The sequence below is a fragment of the Stegodyphus dumicola genome, chromosome 1, assembly GCF_044657685.1.
Source record: "Stegodyphus dumicola isolate Sdum_Otavi_A_Nest chromosome 1, ASM4465768v1".
NCBI classification, from domain to species: Eukaryota; Metazoa; Arthropoda; class Arachnida; order Araneae; family Eresidae; genus Stegodyphus; species Stegodyphus dumicola.
This window is the reverse complement of record NC_140768.1, coordinates 125,537,416-125,559,564: the sequence shown is the minus strand read 5'-3', so window position 1 is coordinate 125,559,564 and position 22,149 is coordinate 125,537,416. Positions and strand designations below refer to the sequence as shown.

Genomic DNA, 22,149 nt, shown 5'->3' with positions numbered 1-22,149 from the left:
ATTCCATAAAGTTACTGTAAAGTTTCAAATCATGGTAACTGGTAAATTACCATAAAATACTACACCCTCTTCTCTGATCATTGTCTTTTTTGTGCACGGATGTTTTGTGTGCATGTTTATACATCATTTAAAACAGAGGCGAAGGAAGTTTGTCCCACGATAAATATCTGACAAAATTCGAATGTGGTACAGAGTTTTTTTACGCGAATATTTATATAAATTAAACAGTATATTTTTTCACAAGGTGGACCTCAAGCACAAGTACCAGACTGCCGATTCCAACAAGATACCTATGGGCATCGACCTCAGTGAGTTCTACCTCAGCGTGGAGTGGGACATCATGGCCGTTCCCGCCGTCCGGACTGAAAAGTTCTACAGTTGTTGCGAGGAGCCCTATCCAGACATCACCTTCAACATCACCCTGAGGAGGAAAACCCTCTTCTACACCGTCAATCTCATCATTCCCTGTGTCTTCATCTCCTTCCTGTCAGTCCTGGTCTTCTACCTGCCCTCAGATTCTGGAGAGAAAGTCAGCCTCTCCATCTCTATTGTGCTCTCGTTGGGTGTGTTCTTCCTTTTGTTGTCCGAGATCATCCCTCCCACCTCCCTCACCGTCCCTCTACTGGGAAAGTACCTGCTCTTCACCATGATCTTGGTGTCCTTCTCTGTCTTCGTCACTATCGCCGTTCTCAACGTCAACTTCAGGTAAGTTCCCCAGATGAGATCGCTTAGTAATGTGCCCCCCATAAAAAAGTGCCAAACCTTAATTCAAGCAAGCCTCTGTTCTACAAAATAAAAGTCTTCCCCAGATTGTCCAACTATAAATGGCTTCTGTTGTGTCCAACTATAAATGGAGGCACCGCAGGTATTCAAGTAGACCAACAATTTCTAAGATAGAAACTTTCCTATGGGTTTCTCAAAATAAATGTGCCAGTACCCATTGTCTTGTCAGGACAGTGCTCTTACTATTATTAAATATGCTTAGCATTCTTCAAGACAAAAACTATTCTAAGAATGTCTTGCCATAAAGATTCCATCACCCACTATTCTGCCAGGAAGGTACCAGAAACTTTGTTCAAGTCCGGTACCGTTCTTTAAATCAGAAATATTCTGAATATGAATCCGAAATATGTCTCGGCACAATTATACCCACTTTCAGTGCTAGGATCGACCATCGACCATTCTACCAGACAGAAATCTCCCTAAGCTCTGGCCATAACTGTGCCCAATCCCAGTGCCAGGATTGGCTACCGTTTAAATCAGCAATGTTTCACAAGTTTCATAAGGATATCCCGGCACAAGTGCACATATCAATTGCCCTTTTTAAAATGCGTTAACACCTTTACTTATGTCACCCACCGCTCTAGAGAAAAGACACTGAACCCATTCCTTTGTCAGGAAGCCCGATATCAGCCGTATTACCATTCTCCAACATCAAACTCTTAAGGGTCTATACCATGGGTTCTCAACCAGGGAGATGCAATTTTCAGGAAGAAATGCGGGCAGCCTATTATTGGAAAATGAATTCCAAATAAAACAGTAAAAAAATATTTAAGTTGGAATCTGTTAACTGAAATTTCGATTGTGCTACTTCCTTTACTTCGTACAAAGAAGTAAAAACTGTGTTTTTTTTATTATTTATATAATATTTTGTTTTGCCTTCTGTAATACTGACTTTAATTCCAGGATTATGATATTTAGTTTTTTTTATTTCCTTAATTTGAGATTCAAACATATTGAGCTATGAATGGGAGAAGCAAAAATAACCTTCTTTATTGAATAATCAACGAAATCTTTACTACAGGTTTCTCAATTAGGAAAGAATTTCACAATTTCAGGAGAGTAATGCAATCAGCATTTTATTTAGCTGTTAAGCACTGAATTTTAGCATTACGAATATAAAAAATTCTTTTATCCATGTTTCAGTACTTATAAATATTTTCTACGCTTTTATTTGTTTAATTTATAAAAGAGGTTGAAACATCATCTAAATTTAGATAAGTATATATGTTTATTCTTCAACTTTTTGAAAGTAAATTGGAATTATCTTCTAGCAATGGTGAGAGGGGTGCATGGAGCAGAAACGTTTGAGAATCCCTAGTCAGTAGGCTCACTAAAGCCCCACAATCTGCTTTCCAAAAGCGGGAATTCTCGATTTCTAGTCCTCAAGCTTTGATTGTAAGGACTAATGGAGCAGATGAAAAGTACTAGCGGGCACATCTCTCGTTTCAATCTGAAGCACAGCCCAAACACCTCTGAAAAGGAATTCCAATAGGACTGAAAAATAGAAATGTAGCAGATAAGAAGAGGGAAAAAGATGATCCAAGAAAGATCAGTGGAGCTGTAAGATTGTGATCCCCAACGGGGGGATCTCCCCTTGGGGATCCCCCCGTTGTTATTGGTCCATAAACCAATAATATTAATTATAATAATCACATGACCATAGCTAGTAATATCAATTAAAATTATTGCAAACTAATAACCTAAGTAGAATTAATTTAATTAAACTATCAACCAGAAATTAACTCAAAGCACCAAGAAAACCTAACCAAACATAATACTGCGAAGTGCACTACACCATAATCAGAGTAATAGTAAATAAACCAATACGTTTTCAGCAGAATTATACTTCGTAAACCAAACATCCTAACCACAATGTTCAATCGTTAATCCAGTAAAGTCTAATCATAAAATTTCCTCGATAATCCAGTACATCTTAATTGCAATTACCAAAGGTAAAGCAGTAATCCCTAATAAGATATTGTACTCTATAATCCTGTACACCATAATCTTAATTGTACTAAGTAAATCAATAAACACTAACCAGGAATTCTACTCGATAACCACGTACGCCGTAATCAGAATTATACTGCGTAAACCAGTAAGTCTTAAGCAAAATTATATTTGGTAAACCAGTACACTTTAACCACACATTTTACTCGATAATCTAGTAAACCTCGATTAGAAATTTTACTCGATATTCCAGTACCGTGTAATCGTAATTGAACTAGGTAAAGCAAAAAAGGGTGAAAATCAAATGTTCTACCTCATTATTTATAGAATAATTGATAAGAATATTTGATATTCTCATGCCTACATTTGATGATAGATTACCCTAGATTATGCTTGCAGAACGATTTGAAAATGTTCGGAAGGATTTGGCCAATGAACTTATCAGTTTTCTTGTAGTCCGGACTGCTGTTCTGTGCTTTCGTTAGTTTTATTTATGCATGCAACTTTTAATGTTTCGGTTAACATACTTCTGTAAGCTTCGTGTTGTGCATCTCTGGTTCACGAAGAGTTTGTACGTTTTCAAATTAAAAAATACCTAATCAGATATTGTACCACATAATCATGGATACGGTAATCAGAACTGTACTAGGTAAATCAGTAAACCCTAACCAAAATTTCTTGTTCATAATCCAGTGCACCGTAATCAGAAGTGTACTAAGTAAACCAATGAAGCATAACAAAAACTTTACTCCATAAATCCAGTGCACCATAATCGAACTCTCAACAGGTAAAGCAATAAAACGTAAGCCGTAATCAGAATAGTACTAAGTAAACCAATAAACCTTAATCAGAATTATGCTTCGTAAACTAGTAATCTCTAAACAGAACTGTACTCCATAATCCAGTACACTGTAATCAGAATTGTACCAAGTAAACCAATACACTGTAATCAGAAATGTACTTGGTAAACCAGTAAACCCCAATCAGAATTTTATTGTGCACCTCATAATTGAACTCAGTTTATATTCATAAGGGTATCTTCTTCTATTCTGCAGGTCTCCTTCCACTCACAAGATGGCGCCATGGGTGCGGTGGGTGTTTATCGAGCTCCTTCCCCGCATCCTCTGCATGCAGCGCCCGGACAATAACTCAGACGAGGAAAAAGCTGATTCCAACCACTTCAACCTTCCCCAGCTCGTGGACTACGGCGAGAAGCCCTCCGTCATCGACTACGAGTGCAGCAGCTACGGACCATTCCCCGAGGAGGAGCTGCACGTGGGGCCCCAGCCGGACATCAACGGGTCCCTCGACGGGATCAAGTCCTCCCCGGACGTCGAGAGGGCCGTGCTTAATGTCCGGTTCATTGCCCAGCACATGAAGAACCTCGATAGCTTCTCGGACGTAAGTAATCAAAGGACCTTTCTTTCCGCATAAATCATCAAGTTAGTAGACATTTTCAGTTTCTGTCAACTCAAGGGTTTCATAAAACAGTTTTGGGGAAACAGGGAACCCATAAATGGTTCTGTATGTACTGGGAAGTCATAACGCAGTTTTATAGATACACAGAACCCATAACAATAATTTGTGAACTCGCAGATCCATAAAACAGCTCTGCGAGTACACGGAAGCTATAAAATGATTTTGTGGATGCTGGGCTATCATAAAACAGTTTTGTGGATATTAGGAGTCTATAACATAGTTTTGTGGGTACAAGGAACCCATAAAATGATTTTATGGACCACAAAACAGTTTCAAAGATACAGAGAATCCGTAAAATGATTTTGCAGATACTGAAAATTCATAAAACAGTTTTGTGGTTACAGTGTAATGTTGCGCGCTTCCAACCTGCACGCAACAATAGTGGTGACTGCTAAGAACTGGAAAGTAGACCAAAGTCTTGAGAAGGGTTTAAATCCCTTTTTATTCAACTTTGGAAATTACAAATGCGTGCTCTTGACGCTCACAAACTACGCCGACCCGGCGGTAAAATAAAAATAAGAAACTAAGAAAAGAATAGTAACAAGTGACTAACTACGAGGCTCTCTAAACGTAACTAACCTCACCGCGTTCTAAAATACCGCTGATAATTCAGCAACTTCTGAATATTACGTTGAAAGATTAACAAACTGCCGAGGCAAGCACACAGGCCGAAACGCGTGGTTCTTCAATTTCTAACTAGCCACCTCCACGCTCGTGAAGCAAGAAAGCACACATTCGAACTCGTTTAAATGTTAGTTAAAATAAATATAAACCCTACAACAGAAAAATTCATAGGATTTCTGGGACTTGGGAGTTCCATAAAACACTTTTGCGGATACAGGGAATTCATAAAATGATTTTGTAGATACTGGAAACCTATAATCTTATGTATAAAAGGAACCCGTAAAACTATTTTGTGAACTCAAGAAATTCATAAACTATTCTATTAACTCAAGGAACCCACAAAATTGTTTCATCAATTCAAAGAACCCATAAAATTATTTTGTGGGTTTAGAAACCCATTAAATTATTTCGCTGACTCACAGAAAATAATTTGAATTCTCCGGAAACCAATAAAACTATTTTGCAACTCATGAAACTCATAAACAGTTTTGTTAATAAAAATATAATGGAACTATTTTGTGAACTGATGGAATCGGTTAAACTACAGAACTCATAAAACTATTTCGTCAACTTAGTGAATGAATGACAACAATATTTTTTTGATACCATTAATCCATATGATTACTTAAAAGTATAGCAAACGAACATTTCTAAAACGAAATAAAGGAACATAATTAATCCATTTAAAAAAAATATCCTATTGTAATTATTATAACACTGTTTAGTATTAAAATCTAAATACACTAGATGAAAATACACACTGTACGTAACTAAAATTTAACCAAATTTGTTTATCACTTTATAATCAATTTTATCCTCTTCCAGCGCATGCCGATTTAGTACGTTTAGTCAAGTCTCGGATACCAATACAATCTTCACACTTTTTGACAATGTCTTTTTTTACTTCCACGATAATCTTAACAATCTTCTTCGTTGCTTGACTATCAACTTTCTTAAGACTCATTGTTAAGGTGTATTGGTGTATTGAAAATACGGCAAAGCACACTAGGGCTATGTGTCAAAAGGGAGGAATGCCTTCGTGGAGGACTTTCTAAGGGAAACTGACTCGTATACACGTTACGAATGGGGAAAACCACGAAAACGCCCATGCAGCCAGCCCGTTCGCGGGATTCGAACCACGGACCGAAGTACCAGTGTTCAGCGATTTTACCGCTGGGCCGCTGGTGGGCCCCTCAATGTTAAGTAATTTTCAAAACATTTACTCTAAAAAACACAAAGTCACTTGAAAATTCAGAATTATAGCCCGAGTTGTTAACTGAATGCTACTTATAGGGATACTTATTCTCGTCGGCAGTTGTAGCATTGTCTCGAAAGAGTGTACCTCGCGCAGTCGTTACTCGTCAAACTCGAGTCGTATTATATTTAAAAGAAAAACAAACAAAAATCGCCTCCAAACTGGACCTATATTATGTTAGACGTACTTCAGTATAGTACCAAATGATTTATTATTCTTTCTTTTGTAATCTTCAGTTAAGTAAATGTTCAAAGCCTTTTAAAATGTAGTGAGACCCTTCTTAAGATGACCATTTCTGAAAATGGGTTGCTGCAATTCTGAACATTACAATTTGACAATTCAAACCTGTTGAATCCATATTTAATAGACGCATTAAAAATGTAACAGTTGCTAGCAGTTAAAAAAAAATGATAATTACGGCTCATTAACGAATTTCTGTAATGGAGCATTATGCTTCATAAAAAAATTACGTTATGATGCATTACAGCTCATTAGCAACATCAATGAGAAAGTAACTTAACGGATTTGTGAAATGCAATGTAAAGTTTAGTTTAAAAAAATCCGTTACGTTACATTATAGCTAGCTCATTAACAACATGAATGGGACCTTAACATAACATATTATGTGTGATGGAATGTAACCTTACATTGTAGAGTCATTAGGTTATTTTGAAGCAGAAGATGTGAAAAATGAGCAATGCCCTCGCCGAGACTCGATCCCGGACCTCTCGAACTCGCGTCGAGCGTGCTGACCACTACACCACTAAGGCATGCTAAGAAGGGGGGTGAAATACTTTATAACATCACTTTAAATTACCGTGTTTCCTTCCGTATTCCACTTTTTCCTTAATTTTATCGTCTGAAAATGCACAGAAGAAAATTAACTGAATTATTGAATTTCGTGGTTACCGTAAGAACATAACACGTGGAAAGTAGTCGTGGATAAATTACAGGTAACTATCACGATATTATTTCTATAAAACAAATCTACATTCGTAACACTCCTTTGACACCCAATCCTCCATAAACAATTAGAAAAGGTGACTCTACCCAACCTTAGACCGAATAGACATTCGGTCTAAGATTGAGTAGAATCTATTCGGTCTAATATTATGTTAGATTATGTTATATGTCTATTCGGTCTAAAGATTATGTTAGATTATGTCTACTCGTCTCTGCTTTGCCGTCATGGGTCGGTTGTTGTATTGGGCTGATATTACATTCGACAATTAGAAGAGAAATGTTCGGCGTGACCTTCGCGGGTAGTTTGAGATGGTATATCTCTGTTAGTAAGACCCAACGTTATATAATGCATCGTTCTATTTCGCGTAGTAACGTAAAATATTGTAATATTTGTTTAACAGTTAACGCATTGTAATCTAATATAACTTAACTTTTTTACCTTAACGCAACGTTCATATAATGTATCTTTCTATTCCATACAGTAGCATGAAATATTTTAACTTTAACTTAACAGTTAATGCATTGTATTGTAATATTTACATTCTTTGTAATATAGTAACGTTTTTACATAACGCAGCATGTATCTTTCCATTTCGAGCAGTAACATGAACTATTGTAACATCACTTAAACAGTTTATTAAATTTAATAATTTTCTTTGGTATAATAAAGGGTAACCAAAATTTAGATAGATTGGAACAGAAGCATTATTAAGTCCAAAGTAACAATTGAAACTTAAGAAGGGTTAAAATGATACTTTATTTAAAACTAAACAAAGACTGAAGGCACTGAAACTGAAACTGGTGCTTACAACTCAGCCAACCACTTCTGGCGAGATAATTTAAAGTAACAGTAAGTTAAATTTAATTTAAATAAGCTAGTAATCAAAGGCCACATAGAGGAATTAACGGGAAGATGGCTCAAAACTTAACCGAAGTGGATATTCAACTACCGGCAATTACGATGCAAGGCCGAAGATTGCGATTCTTATCTGTTCTAGCAACTTAGTAACGTGACCTTAGAGGCAGAACGCTCCTTAACTTGTAATCTAAAAACCTCACCTTAAACACAAGTGAACTAATTTGCAGTCTGGCGGAAAAACGGAAAGGAGAAGTAACAGTAAGTTTCCAAAATATAAAATAATTGGTTAATTAACATTAAGGTTAATTGGCCTTAAAAATTAATGCATTGCATCGTCATATAATGCATCATTCCATTTCGCACAGTAGCATGAAGTATTGTTACATCATCTTAGTTAATTCATTGTAACGTAATACAACGTAACCTTTTTACCATATCACAAGTACACAATGTATCGTCCCATTTCGTGCAGGACAATAAAATATTGTAACATCATCTTCACAGTTAATGCGTCTTAATGTAACGTAACGTAATTGTAACGGTAATCTCAAAATTAATCTCAAAATTAACATTTCGAAAATGTGAAAGTGTATGATAAACACTAAACGATATAATAAACTGGAAATACCTAAAAATTCGTGGAAAATTTATTGCCTTGTAGAAATCTTAAATTATTTTACTGCTGATATTGGATTTTCGGAATAGCGTACTTACACCTCCATTTAGAAGCATTAGCGTTATATCTGAAACCGCGTTGTACACAAAACCACGTTACCATATTCTACATCACAGTACTGTATTCTACTTCTCAAGAAAACATAATTTTATTACTATTAACAAACTCAAATAACTACGAACAAAAAACAGACTTTAAATCATCTGCTTTCATCGAGTCGAATATCAAAGCTAGCATCGTTCTATTTCGCTTATAAAAGCATTCGGATTTTCGAATAATAAATGCATTCTATTTAGGGAGCATCATTCCAGAGATACGTTCTAAATGCAAATAAAATCTTTTGCATTAGAATATCGGAACAAAGTGGTAGGAGAGGATGTGGAGGATGTCCTCTTTGTGGAACGATGGACTTCGAACGTCAATGTCTAGCACTAGGAAGGACAAGGGGGAGGAGAATTTTCGGTCAGTTGGTTCCGGGATCGGCAGACGATGCCCTGGATATTGACCCGCCGCCAGGGGCAGAATGCCAGCAATTATTTTTTCTTTCGTTTGTCACGTGACTTCGAATGTAGATTTCTTCCTCCCCACGCTAATGCTAAGAGTTAAGACCTTGCCAGAATCGATTACATTGGCTCTATTTCATAGCATTGGTTAAAGGAATCTTTGTCGAATGTTTGCATTGGAAAGAAACAGTTCTTTCGGCTGCAGATCCTTATTTTGATGATTTCTTGGTTCCTGGTTTTCGTAGTAGTCAGCAGCATTTTTAAAATTTCAAATTTTATCTCTAGCCTAAGGCTCTATCTACTAGCCTAAGGAAAACTGCCAAAATAGTTTCTCTAAAAAAGAAAAATAATTAATAATTTACTAAAATAATTAATAATAACTGCGTTTATTTCTTTTAAATCGCTTACTTTGTTAATTAATAGCGGAATAAATTTGAAAGAAAAATTCAATATTAGCTTAAGCTTTGTTGAATGACACTACAGTGCAAAATAGAACATAAAACATTCTTCGCTTCCGGCAGTAAAAAAACCTTTCTTTGAAGTCACAGAATACATTAATCAAAAGAATTTTAAATTCGCACAAAATATGATTCTAAAATGTCTTTAAATTCGAAATTCGGGCTTCGGAAGGTAGTACATGTTCGAGTGAAAAACAGAGTGGTGAAAAACAGAATCGTTCTAGCTTTGCGACTGGGAACATCGAATTCAGAAACCGCGCAGTTGGTAGGCTGTTCACATGCAGCCGTTCTGAGTACTTATCGAAAGTGGTGTGTGAACGCCATGTTATATTATGTAGAAGTGAAAGGAGCACCTATTATTTACCTCAAGTAAGTAGGTATTAGCCCCATATGCTACACTTTGATCTTAACCAAAACTAGAAAACAACCTTCCGGTCTCCTGGAGTCGTGATGAAAGTGTGATTCCAGCATCACTGCAGGTACTGTCACCGCCGGCGGCATAAATAGTACTCCTATCTTTCAGAGTTAAATTACCAAGTGCATTACATTACATAATATACATAGAGATATATAGTTGTACAGATGCATGTTTTATGGCGTTATCTACTGTAGTGAATACAGGTACCATGTTTCAGGACATTATATATTGCAGTAAATACAGGCGTAATGTTCCACTTTACAAATCATATTTGCAAAATTGATCTATTTACATCAATGTCTATAATCAAAATTAAGTTAGAATTATAAAACTGTTTACACAGCTTACTTCATTCTACATATTTATGCTGATTGCGTACATATTTATGCTGATTGCGTAGTTGTGCTGCTGTCCTAATACTTTCGCAACTCAATTTTAACGATTCATAATGTGTTGTTGTGTATGTTTTTACGATTACAGAAATTACATTATATATAGCAGTACACTGTTATGCACGTGTAAAGATAGGTCATGACATTATATAATGTAGTGGCTAGAAGTAACTTGTTTCTAGTATACAGATCATGCTTGCAATCATGACATGTTTGCATTAATATTTACAATGAACAGTCAAAAGTAAAAAAAGAATAAAAAATGGTAAGGTAATTTTTTTTTTTTTTTTTTTTTTTTTTTTTATAGTCTGAAAGGTTTCAGATTTTAAATTACGTTTAAAGGGACTTTTTTTTACATTTTGTGTGTTACCTTTATTTATTAAATATCATGTTCTTTGCACTTAAACCATAAAATTCAGTTCAAGAGCAATATCGCAAAATAATTTTTAAATGAGCATATCTTTAAAATTTCCGATACAAAGTATCGCGCGCTGGAGATAAATATGTTTTTTTTTTCATACAGTGTTGCCATTGCTCGTTTTGAAATCGTTTAGCTTTTTAATCAAAAATTCGTTGAAGTGTTACAAAATATGAAATCGATAATAAAAAAAATTTCAAATTCAAATTAGGGCTTCCAGATGCCCATATTCTATGGGAGATTACCTTATTCAAATTTTGATGGCCCTAGGTACCGTTGTTTATCACAGTACGAGAAACATACATACATTTATGCAGATTCTTCATTATTTAATTTCTTTAAATAAAGTACGGGGAGATAATATTTGGTGGCAACAATTTGAAATGTGAAACAACGCTTTTAGTGAATCAACACAAAATGCCTAAACGAAGTTAATAGTCCTTCTGGGAAAATTGCCTCTATGGAATAATAAGTTTAAAAAAAGAAAAAATTATTTCATCTGCTTACTTACGCGTATTACATTCTTTTAGATATTACTGCATATTTATGCTGATACATTCTGCATATTTATGCTGATACTGATGCAAATTCTTTCATCTGCTTACTTACGCGTATTACATTCTTTTAGATATTACTGCATATTTATGCTGATACATTGTAAAGTTATTTTTGTCAGTTTATTATATGCAATTTCGCATGTTTTACAATAATTAATGTAGTATACTTACATTTCATGATACAGTACATTGTTAATACTTTACAACTCAGTTTTCATAATTTAAGGTTATGTTATGCTATCTTATGTTACGTAAAATTGTAGGAGGTTATCTATTATTTACCCTAAATAAATAATTAGTAGTTCCTTACGCTATTTATGAGTGTCCTATGTTCTGCATCATGTGGTTAGCAGTGCTTATTTCTTTCCTGTGAAGATGCGCCCGCATACAATGTATCTTCATTTAATTCATTTGCTTCGCTTTCCTGCAGCATTTCTTTGAAGGCTAATTTTACCCTGCATATCTCTTAATTTCTAACAGCCAAAATGTCGAAAACTGTCGCAGTTTTATTCCTCAAGTGCTTACTTTTGATTGCATATCTTAGGAATGGAAATAAATCCTCTTCTAAATTCGTCTTCTTTAGATGACGAGATTCCGTCAACGGGCTGGAAAATAGATAATGTTCGGGGTGACCCGCTTCATCACATGCATCGAAGTCTGATGAGGAGAGATTTCTTGCATAGAGGTACGTGGGAAAGGATGCATGCCCGTGATAAACCATGTGTATGTCTGGTGACATGCATCGGAGGAGAGTCAACTTTGGGAAAAATGTTGTAAACGCTTATCCCTGTTTTTGCAGCTTCCTATCATTGTTACCATGATTCTTTAGTTTTGTGACCAACATGGGTTTTAATGCAGATTTTGTAAAGAAATGTTGGCCTTGGGCACTGGAGGAATTTCGAAGATTTCCTGAGCTAATGGTGATTTATTTCTTGTGTTCGCAATATGCAATCGCAAACACAAGAAATAAATCACCAAATCAAATAATCGCTTATATCTATACAGATTGCCTCTCGGCAATCTGTATAGATATAAGTCTTCGAGAAATACTTATGTATGCTTTCGTTGACTACCTGCAATATCGCGAACATTTCCGATTGAAATACACTATTCTCTTTGTCAAGTTGGAGCTTGAAGTCTCTTGTGTCATGATCATAGATTTTTAAAGTACATCCTTTTCCATTATTTATGCCGGAACCATCAGTGTAGACCATCAGAAGTTTTGATGTCTAATCTGCCTTATAGATAGTGTGATGTGATTTCAGCTATGGATGGGCTGGTGAGGTGTAAAAGTTGGCAGCTACTGTCTCATTTTTAATTTTTCAATCTTTTTTTATCTGAAGAACTGAAGTCTTTGTATATTCCTAATCTGCAACTAAGAACAGAGGGATGCTGCTAGTAAGCTGAAACAGTGCAACATTTGGTTGTTCTATAAGCTCGGAAATAATTCAAAAGGAAGAACCTTTAGATGGATTGAAGTTGCTTTTGCTTTCTAACAGTCACTGGGAACGCCCATATCGCACCACCTTTTCTCTAACGGTATATAACAAATATAATTTTGTATACAAAACAAAAGCTGTTATATAACAGCTTTTGTTTTGTATACAAAAGCTGTTATATAACAGCTTTTGTATATATGGGGGTTCTAGCCCCATCCGACACCTTGCATTCTTTTCAGGAATATCGAAAATGAAATTTATTGATCATTTACCAAATATCCACACACAAAAAAAAAAAAAAACAATAACATTGCAATGTAACTTCAGAAAAATGCAAGGACAACTGTGGTATTAAAACAAAAATTCAAAGTATAACGTATATTAGAGTTATTGAAAAGATAGTAACATACGGTGCAGCCATTTGGGCATAACCAATGATTGAGTGCAAAAGGAAAATCCTTATTGCAATACAGCGACCGTACCTTTTAAATGAAAGCAAAGACTATAGAGCAACATCTTATTCAGCAATATTCTCTGTGTTGTGTACTACTCTCCTCCATATCAGAGCAATGAAAAAACAAGCAATAACAACAGTAATGCTATTAAATACAAATTGCCAATATGATAACCATGGCTTCGATGCATCACATATACGAAACCGGTTCATCCATATTCATTACATCCTGTAATCAATAATAATAATATTAATAGCCTACACTTCAAAAACTTGAACAATCAGTGCTGCATACTGAAAAAATACTCAGATGCATCAGGGTATGAAGATGGCAAAAGGATGGAGACTTAAAGTTACACAATGCGCGTAGTATCAAATACAGAAAAATACAAATTCTTCCTTGCTAAAAACACAGTGTACAACAATCAGAGCTCTGCTCGATAATTAAAGCCACACAATTAACAATCCACAAAAGGTTTCAAGTGTATTAATATCTATAGAGATTGTATATCTGCCATACATCCAGTAGCAGATCTCAGCTAGTTCGACAAATAATTTAAAATGAAATAAATGAGCCAAATGACGAGTTCCATTTGCATTGGGTAAAAGCTCATGTAGGAATTCGGGGTAATGAAAAATTGGATGCTTTAGCTAAAGAAGCACAAGACATTAATGCAACAAAAGCTGTTATTCTATGGCCAATATTACATCTAAAGTACACTATGCACAAACATTATTTATTTTTAATAACATTATTTAACAACCCCAGAACATTATTTATTTAATTGCGATCTAATTAAGGCATATCACCTTGAAATACCAGGCGAAACTACAAATCTGTCACCATTCTTAAGAATAGGCCATTAAGAGTAAACATCTTCTTAGTAAAAATGTTATACAAATAATATACTTCTTATATTTCAGAGGAGAAGAAATCTGCAACACAGCAAATTTATCAAACAACTAATAAAAATAGAATGTTACGGAAAACATTTTGAGTGTTAAATTATATATAGACATTATCATTTATTATGTTAACTATTAAATATAAGTGTATGAACTTAAGTATGGATTACAAACTATTTACAGAAACATAGCTACTAAACATACTAAGTATTGTGTTACCTAAGTTAACTATTGGATATGATTATCAAGTATGAATTATAACTAGTAATATTAACTTTATTATTAAACATGTAATGTATCGTATTTCTTATGTAAACTATTAGATATCTCTATTAAGTATATACCTATAGTTTCTAATTATTGTAGTTTCATAAAATATTTGAAAACATTATGTTTATATGCAAACTAGAGTTATTCAATTTCCACAAATACTATAAACTAGGAATTTATAGTTACAATGTGTTTATCATAGTTCTTATATCAATATAGAACTTTTACCGACTGATATCTTAGATTAAATTACAATACGAGCACCTTAATGTTTACCTTCAAATTATAATATTCTGAATATGACAAAATGTTATGTGGGATATATGTTACGAAGTTATAAAGTATTTTCTCCCTCCCTTCCGTATGCCTTTGGGGTGTAATTGGAAGCACACTCGAAACGTATCCGGGAGATTCGCCGTTCGACTCCCGGCGAAAGCACAGCTCTTTTTCACGCCTCCAGCAGAAAAAAAAAAAAAAGAAAAAAAAAATTAAAAAATAACCTAATGATTTTACGAAGTATTATCATAATGTTATATTATATTGTAATGTATGTAGATAGACGTTATGCATGTAATGTGCAATGCTATGTAACATGAAGATCTGCTATGTTATTATGCTATGTAATATGTAAGAGATATGTAGAATATTCAATGTATCTGTAATAAAATTTTCAATAAACGCTGAAATCTGGGCGAGACGTGGACTGCCCATGGTCCCACGGTTGGTATCGGAGTTGGAGCTTTGGGATTGCTATGATCTCAATTGTCGCTGCCGCACGAGGTTGCTCTGAGCTCACATGGTGGGCTATCTAGATATTTATTTCGTACGATAACCTCTACTTACAAAAGTAAATAATAGGTGTCCCCTGTACTTCTATATGTCTCTGTCAATGTCTGGTCAATCATATTGACGGATGACTGTGAATGAGCCGATTTCTATAGGAAACCCTGACACCCAGGTGCACCAGATGGCTGAAAACAAGGGAGATGGCGGCGGTATTATGATGTGGGCGATGTTTTCATGGGGCACATTAGGATCCATCATTCCCACTGTACAATCTTTGACGTCTGTACGCTATATGAACATCATTGCTGCCCAGGTGCCCTCTTTCACGACAACAGCGTTCTTGGCAGATGATGGTGTTTACCAACAAGGGCACCATGTCACCAAGTTACTGCACCATGTCAATAAGGGGAGAATCGTCAGGGTGTAGTCCGAAGAATATTCTTGTGAATCTGAAGTCATGTCTTGGCCTCTGGGTTCACGTAATATAAATTCAATAGAACAGTTGTGGTTCCACCCAGAATACAGAATTCGTGCTGCCACGCTTCCACCTCACAAATGTGCGGAAACTGCAGGATGAGTTGGTGAGTATCTTGTACCAGATACCACAGATTACCTATCAGCACCTTCTCGAGTCAATGTCTCTGTGGGTGTTGCTAGTTTTAAGAGCGAAAGGTGATCCTACTTCATGTTAAACAAGTGGTCGTAATGTAATGGCTTGTCAGTGTATAATTACTCTATATTACTATTGCATTTCACTTGTATAAATAATACATTGTATGCATTTAAAAAAATGCGAAAGTTTTAAAACTCTAACTCCTTTGAATTTCGATTCCCCTCCAATGGCTGTCACTAGTCTTTATAGATGTTGGCCACTAATAAGGTCGAAAAGGGTGGTTACTTTGCGATGGAAGTACCTAATGGGTGAGCTACCGTTACCTCCTATGAAGAGACAGACAATTTACATCCATGCCTGCTCCGGGATTCGAATCTGGTCCTTCAGAACGGCAGATATTCATGCGAAGTAGAAAACCAAAATATTTTTACGGTTATTTTAACACTTTTATTTTTCTTTGCTATTTCGTTTTACGAAAACTTTCAAGACGGCAAATAATTTTTTTTTTTTTTTTTTTTGTTGTTGTTGTTCTTTTTTAGATCGAAAGTGATTGGCAGTACGTCGCCATGGTGCTGGATCGTTTGTTCCTTTGGATATTCACGATAGCCTGCGTGGTAGGCACTGGATGGATCATCCTTTGCGCACCCTCCCTCTACGACGACAAACAGCCGATCGACGTCATGTTTTCCAAAGTCGCCCCCCGAATCAGACGACTGCTCAGGAACGATTGAGAAGCGAACTGTTGCCAAACGATTCATCCTCGCAGTCCAAACAGAACAACATTCCCTTCACCGAGCGGATTACTTAACTAGTTATAGTGGCCAATAATCATCACAGAACTCATATGAAGACTCCAGCAGTGCACGCCCCTGGTGAATATTTGTGGTAGTAATCGCTGACTGCATTTGAAGGCAGATATGAAAGATGACAAACGTTTTATCAGAAAATACGTTAAAAATTCTGAAGCGACTGAATAGCAAAAAGGTTATGAGGCTACATTACATGTTAAGTTACCTGCAGAGTAACAGTCATTAACAGGGTTTTCTAGCAGCTACATAAGGTGTGCTAGCAACCTGAATGTTTTAGAGAATCATAAAATCAACAAACTGGCAGTCACTGCGCCGTTGGCATATAAAGATTATTGGATTATAAAGCAAACTAATGCTATCTATCGTAACGGCTTTTGTCTTCGTGTAAGACTTTCTAAGAGAAACGAGCTTTTATTTATGCTACACGTGGGCACTACCAGATATAAAAAAGATGGCTAAATCTTTGTGGCTCTTTAACTTACGACATAGGAAATGTTCACTGCTTTTCATACTTTTATTTTGTCTCTTTTAATACAGAATCCGGCTTAGATGCCTCTTGGAAACAGGGCCCCTAAATCGATTGCGACCTCAGTGCGTAATGAATACTATTTTCCATGCTTGCTTTTTTCTCATAAATTCACTTGAGACCATCATGGAACGCGGGGCCTTTCAAGATTTTCCCCTTTGTACCATACAAAATACTATTTGTCACGCTTCACAATGCTTTTTCATTGCAGAAACTGTTTGGAGTACCCCTTCGAATGCAACGCCTTTAATGATTGCACCCTACTTGCCATGCTTTCACAATTTGCTTTCTTAATCTGGAAACCAATTTCAGGGTCCCTTGCGGCATGGGACCCTTTATGTTTTTCACCTGTGCACGTAGAGAGAAACACGAAGAAAACTCTCATGCAGTCAACCCGTTTGTCGGATTTGAACTCTGGTCGGACCACGATACCCTTCTGTCTCTAGTGACCGGCCTACAAGGACATACCCCTGAGAATTAAAAATTCGAAAAAAAAAATATTCGAATTCAAATTTTTATTCATTTGAATTAAATTTCAAGTAATTTCCAAAAATGTAAAAGTAACATTTTCTCAAAATTCGAACTAAAATTTGTGTAAATTTCTGCCAAATAATCTGAAGGAAATTTATACGAATTTTTAATTGGAATTTCGTTATAATTAAAATTCGAAATAAAAATTCGAAGGTTTGAAGAAAAAGGTTATTCGCATTCAAATTTTATTTTTCTGAACAAAATTCCAGTATTATAAAATATGAAGGAATTTTAAAATAATCAGAATAAAATTTATTCTTTTGCTAGAAAAATACAAATGAAATTTGTTCGAAGGAATGCTGATTCGGGCTAAATATACTGCTCAGAACATTTTGAAGTAAAATTTCAAAATTCTAATTAAAAGTTACTGAAATTCAAATCCTATTCTTCTGAAAATTTCATGAGCAAAATTTCAGAAGAATAAAATCTAAAATAACTTCGAAACTTTTGAAGTAAAGTTTATTTTTCTGAGTAAAAAATTCAAATTCAAGTAAATTTATTTTGTCAGAAAGTTTGAGGTAAAATTTATTCGAAATAAAATTCAAAGTAAAATTTGTTCTAATTCAAATTTTAATTTTGTGAATAAAATTTCAGAATAATAAAATTTTAAGTAATTTCGAAATATTCGAATTAAAATTTATCTTTTTCATAAAAAAATTTCAATTGAAATTTGGGTAAATTCATTCTGCCAAAAAATCCGAAGTAAAATTTATTCAAAACAATGAGATTAAAATTTATTCCTAGTAATAAAACTGAAACAACATTTATTGTTCGAAGTAGTATTTCGAAAATTCAGAATTGGAATTTTTCGAATTCAAAACTCTTATTCTTTTGAACAAAATTTAAAAAGAATTAAATTTGAGTAATTTAAAAAAAATCGTGGAAAATTTATTTTTTGCCAAAGAGATTCGAACTACAATTTGAGCAAATTTGTTCTGGCACAAATGCCGAAGTACAATTTACTCAAAGAAATTAAATTTAAAGTAAAGTTTTATGCCAGGCAAAAATTCGAAATAAAATTTATTATTCTGCCAGAAATTATATTCTTAGGTTCAAACCACACCTTAATACTCCAGTTTGTTGATTTTATACGATTTTTATAAAAATTGTCCAAATGTCGACTTGAATTGAAACGTACAATGCTTTGGTGCTGGTAGACTTAACGGTTTTTTTTTTTTTTCCAAATGTAGTCTTTTCTAAGGAAAGGAAGTTTTAATGTGCAATGAAGTCAAATTTCAATCATCTCAGCGTGTTGTAACTAGTTAAAAATGAAGCCAAAAAAAAAAAAAAAAAAAAAAAAAAAAAAGATCTTAGGATTACTCAAATATGTAAGATAGAAAAAGATAAAATAAAATATTGAAATACATAAGGTAAAAAGAGGTAAAATAAAATATGCAAACATGTAAACTAAAAAGAGGTAACATTAAACAAGGCCGGATAAAAAAAATGTAAAATGAAATACTGAGTACCTGCGACATAGAAAGAGGGTAAAATAAAGTATTCAAATATGGTAGTCAAAAAGAGATAAAATAAAATACTCAAATATATAAAAAGCTCAAAATTAATTAAATATGGTAATAACTTCAATTTTTTATATACTCTTACGAAATGTGCAAGATAAAAAATAGCTACAACAGAAATATTACCTTTAATTTGTGTTTGTCCCTTAACAGATATGTGAGATAAGAAAAGGCAAAAAAAAAAAAAAAAAAAAAATGCTAGCTTGAAATAATCTCGTAGCAAATACGTAAGATAAAAGAGATAAAATAACTATTAACATTATTTTGAAAAATCCGTTAAAAGATAAGTGGTTAAATAAAATATTCAAATATGTAAGATAAAAAGAAGAAAAATATCATACTCAAATATATACGCTAAAAAGAAGTAAAATAAAATATTCAAAGAGGTTCCAGTAAAGTTAACAGTAGAAATCCATTAAAAAGGTAAATGAGACACAAACTACTTTTATTAGGTACAGTTACAGTGAAAAATGTGACAGGTAAACGTGAACCATAGAAATCCTTCAGAAATAACTTAAACAAGAAAATAAATTCAGTTATCAGGTACAATTACGGTGAAAAATATGGCAGCTATAAACCGAAATACTGAAATTCTGCAAGTAACCAAGAAATCAACTGAAATTACCTGATACAGTTTCAATTAAAAGTGCGGCGGTTACAAAGTTATTTGTAGAAGCCCATTGCGAACAGCTGAACATTAAAATTAATATAGTTATCCAGGTGCGGTTACGATGAAAGATAAGGCAGCTACGAAATGAACTTTTTTCAAATAAGTGAAAAGTGGAGCTTGTGGGGAATATAATGACGGCTGTAACTTCAGAACTACAGAAATCAACAAAAAAAAAAAAAAAAAAACTGATTACAAATTGATGTGGCAACGTGAAAAATTATTTTTAATCGAATATGCATAATCAGACGATTTTCAGTACTGTTTTGGAAATAGGAAAACTGCTGTATTCATAGTAAACAAAGGATAGTTAGAAGGTAGCTCAATTTATTGGCACTAGGGGCGAATGGGGTTATGGAGAATTTGGAAAATTTCCTAAGGTACCGATAACTATAAGTCACTAAAGGTGTCCGCACTAGTCACTAATAATCATTAAGGTGCCGATACCAGTCACAAACGGAATCAATCACTACAGTCACTACTAATCACTCTCACTAAAGTTCACTACTAGACGCAGTTCGACGAAAGGTCTTTTCACCAAATTATAAATTGAACTTCCTAATTGTATCTTTATAAAGGAATTTCCACAAAACTCTTAATGAAGATGCTGTGATATAAAGGTATCGGCACCTCGAAAACATTTACTACCCTCAAGCCACTAAACTGAGCTCAGTAATGGTATTGATTTCATAAGGGGGCCGGCACACCTTATTTTTTATGAAAAACCACTAACTTGGAAACGATATAGTCACCTTAACGAAAATTATATTTTTCATAGGAAAAAAACTGAACTTCAAAAGAGTGTCAAAAGTCACTTTTTAGGTCTTAATGAAGATTTATTATCTTGAAAAGATGCTGACACCTCGACGGAAGTTGCCTTTATCATGGTAAAAACTGAACTCCATAGCGCTACCACCCCCTTTTATGTCTTGATGAAGAATCAGTAACTTTGAAAAAGATGCCGCTATCTTGTTGAAAGTTGCACTTTCCGTCGTAAAATCCCAAGCATCATAAGGATACCCCCCTATGACTTGAAGAAGAATCACTATATTAGAAATGGTGCAGGAACTTAGACAAAGATGTATTTTGGAGGTAAAATCTGAACCTCATAAAGAGTGTATGAGTACGTCTCGATGAAAAATCAATAACTTAGAAAAGTTGATGGCATCTTGAGAAAAGTTGTATTTTTCGTGGTATATACTGAACTTCATAAGAATGCCAAACGCCTTTGTGTCTTGAATACTGCGGTACTCTTTGCGAGCAAAGATGAAATAGCATAAAGGTACCGGCACACTTATGCAAATTCGCCGCGACAGTCAGATCATTCCCCATCCGCCCCTGCCATCAAGACACTGGTGTAGATAATCACGTGATCGGTTTATACTCTCACTTGCGTTTATACATTCATACTCGTGTGCTGTTTTTCGAGTCACGTAGGTTATTCATACAAACTCTTCCGGCCGTACCCACACAGCGCTCAAGCGCCGGAAGATAACGTGCAACCGCAGTACTTTCTTTTTCGTTTTGTTTATGTTTGTTTGTATGCAGATAAGGAAACTAATTCTCCTGTATGAAAACTGTTCAGCGTACACGAAATAAAGTAAATAAATTAAAAAACTGTGTGATAAATGTTTTTTGCGACTGGCGACATACATTACATTCTGTTTCCATGGTAACAACTTCATAATAGTTAAGTGTTTAAAGAAATACAATCAAATTTCACTAAGATTTCATCTATTGGATTAGTGGAAATAATCGCTGGAGTTGTAAAATTAGGTAAGCTACGCAATACTTTCATTTTTTAAAATTATAAATAGAGATTTTCATTAATTCTTTGTCAACTAGCTCCTGCCTGGAAATAAAACTGATTAGAATTCAAATTTCATTCTGTTGACTAAATTTTCAAAGAATAAAAGCTGAAATGATAAGTTCATAAAACTCGAAGTAAAATTTATTAGAAGGAATACTGATTTGAAGTAAAATTTCTTGTTAAAAACGTTCGAACTACAGTTTATTAGAATTCAAATTTTATTCTTCAGTATAGAATTTCAGAGATTAAAATTTTAAGTAATTTCAAAAAATTCAGTAAGTAAAATTTATTCTTCTGCCAGAAAATTTTCAGAATAAATTGAGTAAATTTATTCTGAGAAAAAGGTAAAAATTGTTTTAAATAATATTTTTGAAGTAATTGTTTCAAAAAATTCCAAGTACGGTTTCGAAAATTCGAATTAAGTGTTATTTAAAATTCAAATTTCATTTTTCTGAATAAAATTTAGCAATTTTAGGTAGATTT

General features: G+C 34.4%; 1 protein-coding gene across 1 annotated transcript in view; it reads left to right on the top strand.

Moving 5' to 3' along the window:
- LOC118198463 (acetylcholine receptor subunit alpha-like 1) overlaps positions 1-21,491 on the top strand; it is a 57,675-nt gene extending 36,184 nt beyond the window's left edge. Inside the window, exons 5-7 of the mRNA XM_035370145.2 lie at positions 245-705; positions 3,789-4,134; positions 16,343-21,491. Of these exons, the coding sequence (XP_035226036.1) occupies positions 245-705; positions 3,789-4,134; positions 16,343-16,534 (999 nt within the window). The 3' untranslated portion in view covers positions 16,535-21,491. The remainder of the gene's footprint in view (positions 1-244; positions 706-3,788; positions 4,135-16,342) is intronic.
- Positions 21,492-22,149: the final 658 nt, after the last annotated feature.